General features: G+C 40.1%; 1 protein-coding gene across 1 annotated transcript; it reads left to right on the top strand.

Annotated features, from left to right (window-relative positions):
* Positions 4,007–11,386, top strand: LOC8082713 (diacylglycerol kinase 7). Its single transcript, XM_002454630.2, has 13 exons — positions 4,007–4,628; positions 5,926–6,048; positions 6,271–6,408; positions 6,492–6,577; positions 7,046–7,142; positions 7,445–7,514; positions 7,795–7,877; positions 8,715–8,785; positions 8,897–8,974; positions 10,076–10,163; positions 10,373–10,489; positions 10,776–10,957; positions 11,053–11,386. Exons 1-12 carry the CDS (start codon positions 4,260–4,262, stop codon positions 10,932–10,934), a joined length of 1,479 nt encoding a protein of 492 aa, XP_002454675.1. The 5' UTR covers positions 4,007–4,259; the 3' UTR covers positions 10,935–10,957; positions 11,053–11,386.

Below are 12,010 nucleotides of genomic sequence, written 5' to 3'. Positions count from 1 at the left end.
GGTCGTCAGACGTCGTTGTCTGTCTGATGACTTCTGCGGTCCCCCGTCCGCCCTGGAGTGCCCCTTCGCGATCTCCGCCCGCCAGCTCTTCCAACGGTTCCAATTCAATTCGAAGCGGCCCAAGCAACACGCCGTCCTGGCGTCCTCCCCCTCATCATCCACCACCCACACCCAACGACAAGGACGCTGCCGCCTGCATGCTGGCCGCGGCGGGCAGCGTGGCGCGCACGTGCAGGTGCCGTCTCCCTCTCCAGTCTCCGCTCTCGCCGTCGGCCCGTCCCCGGTCCCCGCGATCACCACACGGTAGAATAGAATAGGCGTGTGTGGCAGCGCTTTGCATTGCTGGCTTGCTGCCACCCAATGCCCCCCGGGCCACGGCAAGCATGCACGCACTTGTTCCACATCTTAGATGGCTTACTGGTGTTCATGTAATCACGTTATTGAAAGCCCATCAATGGAAACTGACATCTATTCTGTACTATGAAAAGATTCAACGTAGACAAGACGATGATATAAACGAAAGACAAACATTTTGTGCTCGCTCCGGCCGGTTCCAAATATGTGACCTCCCATTTCAACTTGTACAAAAGAGCAATTTAAACCCACGCGTAAATTGAAGTAGATATGATTGTGCATCAAACAAGCCATAAGTAATTTAAACCCCTCATTTACTAGTGGTGAATAAGCTGAGATATACTGGTAACTGGTAACAGGAAATCGATATCCCTTCAACTTGCGGTGTGAATTAGCAATACACTAGTAACGTGAGAATGGATGTGTAGACATAAGTGGATAGAATCCTTTAGACATGTGAGACTAAATTTAGCCTCTACTACATTTTTTAGTGCAAATGTACAGAGGTTATGGGATGATATGATTCTATGATAGGCACAATAAAAATGCCACATATGCCGGCATTTTATTTATTTACTTGACATGTAAGGTATGAAATGCTACTTGGACGCAAAATGAGCATAGCTTATTAGCTGGTTAAGTTTTTTGTTGTGAAATTTGTCCATCAAAGCTCCACTCAGTTGTGATCATTTTAGCTGTCACTGCAAAGATTCCACTGCTCATCTCACTCTGCATATAGCAGTTCTAAGTTTCATCTCACTAAAAAACAACAGCAGCAGCCGCAGTGCCGCACTGTAGCCAAATGAGCACAGCCGACCAGGCTGTCAGTTTCGAGCTCCAACTTACGCGGGGGATTGCTATTTTAAATTAAGGGGACGTTTAGTAAAAAAAATGCAAAATACAAAATATCAACTACTTTAGAATAATGGAATGTAAAATGTCAAATTTTTTTAGAGTTATGTTTAGTTTCATCGAAAATGCAGAATTTATCGCTCTCATGAGGTCTCGTAGAGCTCTTTTGGGTTTTTTTAGCCTTTTGAGGCTAAAATTCAAAATGGAAAGTAACTATTTTTTGCCAAAAATTTTGTATGTTGTTTAGTTTTATTTTGTAAAATGATGAATTAAAATATTTTTTTTAATAGAAGGAGAATTAAACACCTTCTGACAGCAAGACACGTGTGATAAATTTGTCAATTCGGACGTTTGCTGTCCTTGTCTTGTCCAGCTTTTGGTCTGGGCCGGGCCGGATATACTGGAATCAACCGATGTGGCCGATGAACTCCACCGGGGCCTTGTGTTCTAAAATTTTTTACAAAATAAACACTATACAAGTTTTATTTATATTTGATAAATATTATCTAATTATAAACTAACTAGATTTAAAAAAATTATTTCGCAAATTAAAAAAGAAACTGTGTAATAATAATTATTTATATATATATTTAATACTTTATGTATGCATCGTAAAATTTGATAATATAGCAAAACTTTTTAGAAAAGTAAACAAGGCCCGGGCCGGCGGGGCCCGTAGAGGCTACAGCGTCGGCGTGCACGTGCCGCTGCCGTCTCCCCAGGGCCACCCCCACCCTCGGACTCGCCCTGTCGCCCAGCCGCGCGTTTCCAAATTCCAAACCCTCTCTCTCTCTGTGTCTTTCGTAACCCGATCCGCTTACATGACCGGTAGGCCTGGATGATTCCGGGTCCACATGGCAACCAAACGTGCGCTCGAAGGCTGAGGTCACAGACTGGGCTGTGGGCACGGGCACACCAGACACTGGATTTTTTTTTTCAAAAAATAAAAAAGAAATAACGTAACCAGAGTACCAGACACTGGAATAAAGCGAGTGGTTGCATAGAGTAATCTTGCATGGGTGCCAACCACATTCTGCCACCCGTTACACATGAAAGACAGGTAGGCAAAGCTAGTGTGCCAAAGGAACGCATCGCATATACAGTACACGGTTAGGTGCACTCGCTAAGAACGCGCACGCATCATTTGATTCCAACAGTAAATTAAGATTGCTGCTGTTTTCGTTTCGAAAAAAGAGATTTGCCACTTTGATTTGAAATGGAAAGGCCTCATCAGCATCCCGACCTATCATGGCAGATGATCTAAATAAAGCCAACATTATCATATACTACTATATTTAGTACTGCTCTCTCTTGGGGAAGACTACTTTTTTTTTTTTAAATAATCAATTCGGGGAAGCTACTTGTGCTTCAACGTGAGCCATACGAATCATATTACATCATAATTTAACGATTTTAGCATATAATATTATTACATCCAGAACAGAATAGCGAGATGAAGATTGATCATTAGAAGTATTTTTTTCTCTCTCTCTCACACACACAAATACTCAATGTACATAGTTGCGAAACCGTTTGACCAGTTTATCGAACAATTTACAAGGAGAATTTCGAAACATTAATTGAGCATTTTGGACTCAATGGACATAGCTGCAAAATCATTTTTGTAGTAGTGATCTATGCTGGAGCTCTTCTTAGGTTAGCTAAAAATTTTGAGAAAATTCATGCAAGGCTCAGAGCATCTCTAAGAGTCTTTTTTGAACCCGCTCTCTAAATCATCATTTGGAGAGAGTCATTCACACAAACTGTTTTCTATATCTTTTCACTTCATAATAGTTATTCTATATCTTGTATACGTTCTAGATAGTCATTTTTATTTTCTATCTTTGATTTAGCGATAAATTTGAAATAAAAAATAACTATATTTAGATTATCCAAAATCTCTATTCCCAATTATTATAACATAGTTATTCTCATACGGCTCATTAGATGGATCACAACCCCATCTACGAACGCGTATCAAACCACTTTACGAGGCTTAGTGGGTGAATATCGAGAAAACCGAAAGCACACGAGCAATTTATAAAAGATAAGCCACACGAAAACACAGCCATCCACAAGATTAAAAGGAATATAGTGATGTGTCACATCATGAATATAGAGAACTCCTTTGGTCTGGAGACAAACGGCAACGAGATATTTGGATTTGAAGTTCTTAATTCTTCTTCTCAAACAAAGCAAATTCCTCACGATAATAACGTGGTTGAAATTGTCGTCCTATAGGGTAAAAGGAAAGGCTCCTAGGCCATTTGATTTGGAGGTGAAAGCGGTATTTGTGTTTGGTTGATTCATTAACCTCCAACAGATAATGGTACCATACTAAATAAGGCCTTACTATTTCATGTAAACACAACATCTACACTGACACGTCATCTAAATTTAAAACCTTTTGTAGATTAAGTTTGAAATTTTTTATAGAATACCCTAATGTTCAAGTTTGAAATCTAGAATGTCTAATGCCTTGTTTAGATCCAAATTTATTTTGGAGATTGAAATCAAGTTTGAAATTTATATTTGACAATTATTATCTAATTATAAATTAATTAAACTTAAAAAATTACAGATAAATTATAAAATTAATTATTTTTTATCCATATTTAATACTTTATTTTATCTATATTTTCAAAACGCGGTCCCCGAATTGTACGGGCCGTCCTGCAGGAGGCATCCAACGGCAGCTACAGTATTACCTCAAAGATATCGGAGCGACGGCAGCGGCCAACGCGGCATCCACTGCAGACACCGAGAGACGGACGCGGCTGCCGCTGGCGTCTGGCGAGAGCGGCAGCAAAGAGCGCAGGCAGGCATCGGCACCAGTCAAAGCCACCGTCTTGATTACCCTTCCGTTAGTAAAACCTCTGTCTCGCCCACCAATAAAGTCCACAGCGATTTCCATTTCTTTCCCCAATTCCGTCCACCAGCTCGCACCACCAGCGGCCAGAGCAGCAGACCAAGCAAGCACGAGGGAGAGAGGAGAGAAAAAAAAAATTCGGAGCTGCTGAGCTTTGTCCCCGGAGGCGGCGAGGCGTATAGCCATGGAGCGGGCGGGGGAGGCGCCGGCCGCCACCGCCGTCGTGCGGAGGGCTCCCTCGACGGCGCCGTCGGCGCGTGTTTCGATCTGGGAGTCGGTGCGCGCGTGCGGGGTGTGGTCGAAGGAGGTGGACAAGGCCGAGCTGCGGAGGCAGGTCGTCATGCCGCTCTACCTGCGCCGCGCCGTCGCGGCCGCCGTCAAGGCAAAGGACGAGGCCGCCGGCGTGGCGGCGGCAGCCGCGGATGACCAGGCGGGGGAGGACGCGGACGGCCCCGCGGTGGCGCCCGTGGTGGTGTTCGTCAACTCGCGGAGCGGCGGGCGGCACGGGCCCGAGCTCAAGGTGCGGCTGCACGAGCTCATCACCGAGGAGCAGGTGTGTGACGCCATGGAGAATCTCTCCACGCTCGTGCAACTCTGCTTGCCCCAATTTTGCTCCTCCTTTTTTCTCCACCCAAATCGCAGTTTCGCTTTCGCGTTTTTCGATGTCGCTTTGTCGGTCGCTTGGTGTTTGAGCTTGCAAGTGATCGCTCGTGACACTCCAGTGGAATTTCACAGCGATTTTGACCTCGGAGACGTGTTTTAGGCCTTGTTTAGTTCCAAAATTTTTGTCAAAATGTGAATAGTACCAATTTCGTTTGTATTTGACAAATATTGTCCGATCATGGCCTAACTAGGCTCAAAAGATCCGTCTCGTCAATTTCAACCAAACTGTGTAATTAGTTTTTATTTTCGTCTATATTTAATACTTCATGCATACCTATTCGATGTGACGGACAATCTGAAAAATTTTGCAAAATTTTTTAGAACTAAACAAGGCCTACTTGAATTCCCTTGGGTAGGTGGACATACATCCCGTCGGAGTAGTACGCACATTGGTACTTTTGGAAAGAGAATATAAGCGTCACGCGATCTGTGTGACGGCTCTCTAAAGCAGTAAAGCCTTGTGTGGATCAATTCAAACGTTACAAGTTAGGTTACCTCGCGGCCACTGCCTTTTTGTGGAATTCACATGATAGATTGATATTGGTTCAACGGAAGGAAACGAATAATTGTTGGATGGCTCATGAAAAAAAAACAGTTATTTGTTGGATGGTGTCATGGTGAATGCTAAATGCATAATAAATGCTGGGAGTACCGTTGGCTGTTGGGAAGGCTGTAGCTATTTGCATCTCACTTTGTCACATGGCCTCGGATAGTATATAGGAGCAGATGACCTAGCTAGATGGAGATCATGTGGCATCATCTTTCTGTGGTCTTTCTGGGGGGAAACAAAGGCACGCACAATCCTTTCAGGGTGATAGCTTCCAGAGGGCAGTGATGGGACGTCCTTCTACTTCTTAGCTTGACAGTCTCTTGATAGGAAACCAAAGCGGCCAGCGACACTGATTTTGACACTGTTTAAATCTATCTAATTTTCTTATGCATCAAATCTGGTGGAACTTGATGTTAACTTCTTGGGTTGCTGATGTGACTATGGAGTATAATGGGGCTATAACTGATGAAAAACTATAGGTAGAAAACTTATATACAATTCTATGGAATCTGATAAGCTTGTGCATTGCTCTTGTGAGGTTGGACAGCTCATGTAGCATGTTATTGTGGTTGATACGTTTTCTTAAACTATCAGTTGGTCAAAACTGAACAGTACATACTGACAACCATTTTGCCAGGTCTTTGATCTTTCTGTTGTGAAGCCTTCAGATTTTGTTCACTATGGTTTGAGTTGTTTGGAGAAGTTAGCTGACCAAGGCGATAACCGTGCGAAGGCCGTTCGTGAGAGAATGAGAATTGTGGTATGTGCTTGATTCCTTTTGTTATAATAGTGCATTTCTTTATATTAACAGCACACATCCAGTTTTCTTTTCCTATCAAATAATTTGTAAAAGGCTATCGCTTTCTTCACTAATTCAGGCATCCATGTCTCTTCTCCTCATCAATAAATGATTTGTGATGTTGCTTACACATTAACCTTCAACTACTTTGTGTAACATCCATGTGCTAGTTTTTCCTGGCAGGTTGCTGGGGGTGACGGCACAGTTGGCTGGGTGCTTGGATGTCTCTCGGATCTTTATAAGACGAAAAGGGAACCAGTTCCACCTACAGGAATCATTCCACTTGGTACAGGAAATGATCTTGCTAGATCGTTTGGATGGGTAATGACCTATATATGTGTTCTTTTACTTTTGTATGTAAATCCTCTGTTTTCAATCAAAACAACTAATCAGCTCGTGCACAGGGTGGCTCTTTTCCCTTTGGCTGGCGCTCAGCTGTAAAGCGTTATCTCAGCAAAGCTTCCACTGCTCCCATTTGCCGTCTTGACAGGTGTGATCTTTGTTTGTCTTTTTGGCACTTTTTTTTTGTTATGCACATTCAAGTTTGACTTAGTTGATTATATAGAGGAAAAACGATTAATATTGTGTAGTAGCTGGTCGTCTACTCCACCTTAATAAAACTTCTGATCTACTATATGCTTATCTGCTATAAATTTGCCAATAGTGGAGCAAATTATTGCTCAATATATGCTTACCTGGCGCAGGCAGCGAGCCCAGGTGTCCGATTTTGGATACCTGTGGCTGCTGTCGCTCCTAGGAGGGTGCAAACCAAACACACCCTCAGTACATGAGATGACTACTTACTCTAGATAGGCAGAATAATATATCATGATATTAATGGGTAAGTTTGTACGTCTATATGATACCATCATAATATAGTATCTACTGTATATATTATGTTCCTATGCATGTGTTTCATCCATTTATGTGCTGATAACCTCTACTATTGTCCATGCAGCTGGCAAACTGTAATTCAGATGCCAGAAGGAGAAATAAAAGAGTTGCCATATGCACTTAAGAAAGTGGAACCTGGAGATCCGTTGGAGATCAGCCAGGTTTGACTTATCACTTCATGTCTTCATCTAGATTTGTATGCTACTTAAATATAAGTTGCCTACATTCACTACTCTTTCCATCTAAGCTCTGCTCTTATTTGAGTTTATTTATACTTTACAAATGCTAAGATTGCAAATGATAACAGAAATCTGAAAAGTATTGCTAGAGCAAGATAGTAACATAAAAACAATGTGGTTGCTTGTTAAAAAGGCGCTGGAGATAGTATTTGTAGAGTATGCTATAGTACATTTAGTGATTTCTGATTTTGGATTTATTAAAATGCTAATCTTATATGGTGCAGGAGAATGGCACAGAGTTATCCGAAAAGGCTTCTTTCTATAAAGGAGTATTCTACAACTACCTTAGCATTGGTATTTAGTTGGTTACCTTTCTCTTTGTTAAGGGTTTTCTTTTTTATCAGTTGAAAGGTTTCATTTGCTGAGATAATAATGCTCAAATACGAATCCTTCTGAAGTTTGAAGCTAGTGCAGTAGATAGACTTAAATTAGATCGTTTAACCTTTTGAACTATAAACAGAATTAGACCAGATGTTCTATTTTCTTAGGTTTCATCAAGAATTTGAATTTTGATTAATGTTTTTAGTTGTTATAGTTTATTTTCATTGATAAATTTGCTATTTACTTTGAGCAGGGATGGATGCTCAGGTTGCATATGGCTTCCATCATCTTCGTGATGAAAAACCGTATCTTGCACAAGGACCAGTTGCAAATAAGGTGCTAATAGGAACCCTCCAATGGTGTAATTTTAATGTTGTCTCGCTTAAATACTCTGCTATATGTTTCATCATTATTAGGTATGAAGTGTGATTATTGGCTAGCTCATTTTGTTGGAACTACATAGCAAATTCTTTTACTGAGTGAGCAGCATATACCCTTCCACTGAGACCGCTGGTTAGCAATATCTTTGTAGGTTGCCTGTCTCATCAGAACCTCGTAATTATGATGATAAAAATACCATGTAATGTCACAAAGAAAAAAAGAAATTCTTAATCTCCTTATATTGCTATATATCTGTTGGCTGAGCTGATGGTACTGCAAATTCTTCTAGAATATGACATATTTTTCTTGAACAAGCATGAGAGCTGTGTACCATTTTATTAAGGGTTTAGGGTTTGCACCTCAAACACACACCCTGAGTGAAACTGAAAAGGATTTGCCACGCACAAAGTTATAGGTGACCAGCTCACCCAAAAGATAGGACTGGCAGCTGTAAATATACTCCCTCCATACCCAAAAGTAAGTTCTATAAAGTTCTGTCAAACTTACAAAAGTTTGACTTATGAAAACTCTAGAAGTTGATTTATTCGGGGATGGAGGTAGTATAACATTATAACCTACGAATCAGGAAGAAGAAAATATGCTTCAAAGGCTTATTTATATGCATGTTTTTTTCCATTTCATTTCCTTTAGCATATTCCTGTGGTATCTCCTAACTTCCTTGGTTCTAAAAGGCTTTGTTGCTGCATGTCATTTGGTATTACAGATTCATGTCTTGCCTTCTTGGGTATTTACGTGACTTATAAAATGGTTCTGCTTTCTTGCCCTATGCAGTTGATTTATGCTGGATATAGCTGCACTCAGGGGTGGTTTTGTACACCTTGTACAGCAAGTCCTCAGCTAAGGTAAACGATATGCTTTTACATGAACTTTGAACTATTCCTTCTCTAAGCTGCTCTAAATTGTCCTGCTACCTATCCAAAGCTCACATAATTCTTTGTTGAATGTTGATGCAGGGGGCTTAAGAACATTTTGCGACTTTCCATTAAAAAGGCCAATTGTTCAGAGTGGGAGCAAGTTCAAATGCCTTCAAGGTTAGTTATTGATATCTTTTAACATTGTAAAGTACAAACAGGTTACAGCAAAGAGCCTTAAGAACCTTGAAAAATTCCTGTGAATCTGTGATACTTTGCCACTTCATATGCGAATTCCTGTGTAGTCATATTTACATGATGTTTGAGGTTTTTAGAAAGAGTACAAGAATACTTTACATTTTGTATGTTTGGTTCCAACTTCGAAGTTTGCACCGGTTATCACTCAAATGAACTGTTGCAATCATCCCTTGATTAGCTAGTTACTACTAGGGACCAAAGTATCTATTGCTACTAGCCTCTTCACAGCGTCGTCTAAACTGGCAAGTTGTCCCCTGCAAATAGCACCATTAGACTTATTACAATATTATTTTAATCATCATAATCCCTTTGATCATAAATAGAGGCTTCTTAGATATTTGGTATAAGATCAATACCCTTTATTTTTGAAAAAAAATCATAAAAATCAATACAAGAGCAAAAACTTAGTACCTACAATACTGCAACTATGCCATTACAAATCAGTTTTCTGTTGTTACATTGGATATTCAGTTTGGTATAATTGTACTGGAACAAAGTTGTTATTTTTATAATTTTAATCAGAGTATATCAAATAATGCTGGAGAGGAATTGCCCTGGAGAGTATATCAAACATATTTGATTAGTAGTAATTATTGGAGCATGATGCTTTTATCCTGGGTCAAATCGGAGTACCGAGGTAGTACATGGCAATGTGATTTGCTACTGTACATGAACTGATATGGCAGACACCTATACGGCTCACAATTCTTTTTAGCTGCAAATGTCCTATGTAAAGGTATGAAGTTGTATGTGGAGCTTCTTCATGTCAGTTTACAACTACACTGGCATAGTCACAGCAATTATTCAGAGTGCACATATTATGTCAGAAGATTGTAGTTTACTAATCAATATTTGAATGCCTTGGATACTCATCCTACTGTTGTGAAAACTGGATGGTATATCTGCTCATAACAGATGCTGAATGCTAGATGAGCATGCCTATAGAGAATTATCATCTAAACTATTTACTGCTGAGCAGGATGCCCTGGAACTGCACTCACATGCGTTTCTCTGATAATGCAGCGTTAGGTCCCTAGTTGTCTTAAATTTATACAACTATGGCAGTGGAAGGCATCCATGGGGTGATCTTAAACCTGAGTATCTTGAAAAGGTTAGTACTTACATTGCCATGTGAATCACATATGATTTGTCAATTTTACTTTCTGTTCCTAAATATAGTTCATCTTTTGAAAACTCAAATAAATGCCTTTGATATTGCAAAATGGTTTAAAAGATGGGTCAGCTTAGCATTTCTAGAACTATTACTGTTTCTTTTGTCCACAATGGAGTGTGATGTTAGCATTTTCTACCGATTTGCAGAGAGGCTTTGTTGAAGCTCATTCAGATGATGGCTTACTTGAAATATTTGGTCTGAAGGAAGGTTGGCATGCTTCATTTGTTATGGCCGAGCTTATCAAAGCAAAGCACATTGCCCAGGTACTTTATTTTTATGGTCTTACTTTTTGCATCATATGTCGGCAAAAGATTTGACTGTTGGGATAATCAAGAGTGATAAGCAACTGTGTTGTTGTGATCTTTTTTTTATGAGATACCTTGATAGTCACAATTATTTGGTTTATTAAGGTTTTAGAAATTTGTGGGGCTTAGTTTTGTCGATGTTATTGAGCAGTTTAGTCAAATGTCCTGAGTTGTTCCTAACGCGTCTTTTCCTACGGATGCTTTTTAATGGACTGTATGATCCAAATCCGTTTCCTGCTATCAGGCTGCGGCTATCAAATTTGAAATGAGGGGTGGCGAGTGGGATCGAGCATATATTCAAATGGATGGAGAGCCATGGAAACAACCACTCTTACAGGAGCACTCAACCATTGTGGAAATAAACAAAGTTCCCTATCATTCTCTCATGATAAATGGGGAGTAATGAGATTTCCCTATGTCAATCAGGTAAAGTTCCAAAGTCCTGTGTTTCTTTATGTACCATTTCCTTGTTGGCATATCATTTCCTGATATCACCTCTGGTCACTCGCAAATTGTACCAGGGTTGCATTCATAGATCGTTAGAATTGTGTACAGTTCAGGAGCAGCGCGCACTAGATTCTTAGAACTTGGTCGACTGCAGCGAGGATGCATCATGCATGTTCGGTGGCCTTTATGGTGCCATGGCCGGAGCATGATATGACACCATGCATTGTTGTATTGTATCATATGCGTTGTTGTATCCCAAGTTCTTTTTTTAAGGAAACAAGCTTGATCTGTTTGTATTGTAACGTTGTGTGTCAAATGCAAAAGAATAATCTGGTGAAAAACACTGTATTAACTGTCAAGTTGGACAGTTTGCCGTTTGCACTGTCCTATAGAATGTTTATTTGCGTACGCAACGTGGTTGAGTCTCAAAATTTCCTTTCCCGTGACAACTATATTATCGTAGAAGAAGTAGCAGCCTGGGAACGGGAACATGACCCAAGTTCTGTTCCCATGTTTCACGTTTTGGGAACGTCTACGTTTCGAAAATATGAATGTTCCTGTTTCCACCTTATAAAATAACATCAAAAGTTTCCGTTCCCGTTCTGGAGATGGGGACGGGAACAACTGCCTTTTCTGGTTCAGGTCTACTGTTGGTGTGGTGTAAGAGCTTGTCAGCTTACAAACTTGTATAGGCCTTGTTTATTAGTTCCCACCTATTTTTTTTTCACTTCATCTTATCGAATGTTTGGACACATGTATGAATCATTAAATATAGATAAAATAAAATTAATTGCACAGTTTGTATGTATTTTGTGAGATAAATCTTTTAAGTTATATATGTGTTATATTATCACTAAAAACTTTTCAGGGTGTGAACTAAACAGGCTCATAGATTGGGAAAAACAAATACTCTATCTATAGGTCGTTTTGGCTTTTCATACATAGTTTTTTCAGTGTCACGATGAATCCACATGCAAGTGGCACGTAGATTTTTTTTTTCTTTCCTCAATTCAGTTTTTTTTTTCTCGAAGG

The sequence above is a fragment of the Sorghum bicolor genome, chromosome 4 (genome assembly GCF_000003195.3).
Source record: "Sorghum bicolor cultivar BTx623 chromosome 4, Sorghum_bicolor_NCBIv3, whole genome shotgun sequence".
NCBI classification, from domain to species: domain Eukaryota; kingdom Viridiplantae; phylum Streptophyta; class Magnoliopsida; order Poales; family Poaceae; genus Sorghum; species Sorghum bicolor.
Note: the sequence above shows the minus strand (reverse complement) of the source record. Positions and strands in the feature narration are given on the sequence as shown.

Bases quoted from the DNA above. Each gene is read 5' to 3' on its own strand.
- LOC8082713 (XM_002454630.2), top strand. From the start codon at position 4,260: ATGGAGCGGGCGGGGGAGGCGCCGGCCGCCACCGCCGTCGTGCGGAGG. The intron at 6,409-6,491 runs GTAATGACCTAT...GCTCGTGCACAG, and splicing joins TTGCTAGATCGTTTGGATGG to GGTGGCTCTTTTCCCTTTGG. The intron at 7,878-8,714 runs GTGCTAATAGGA...TGCCCTATGCAG, and splicing joins AAGGACCAGTTGCAAATAAG to TTGATTTATGCTGGATATAG.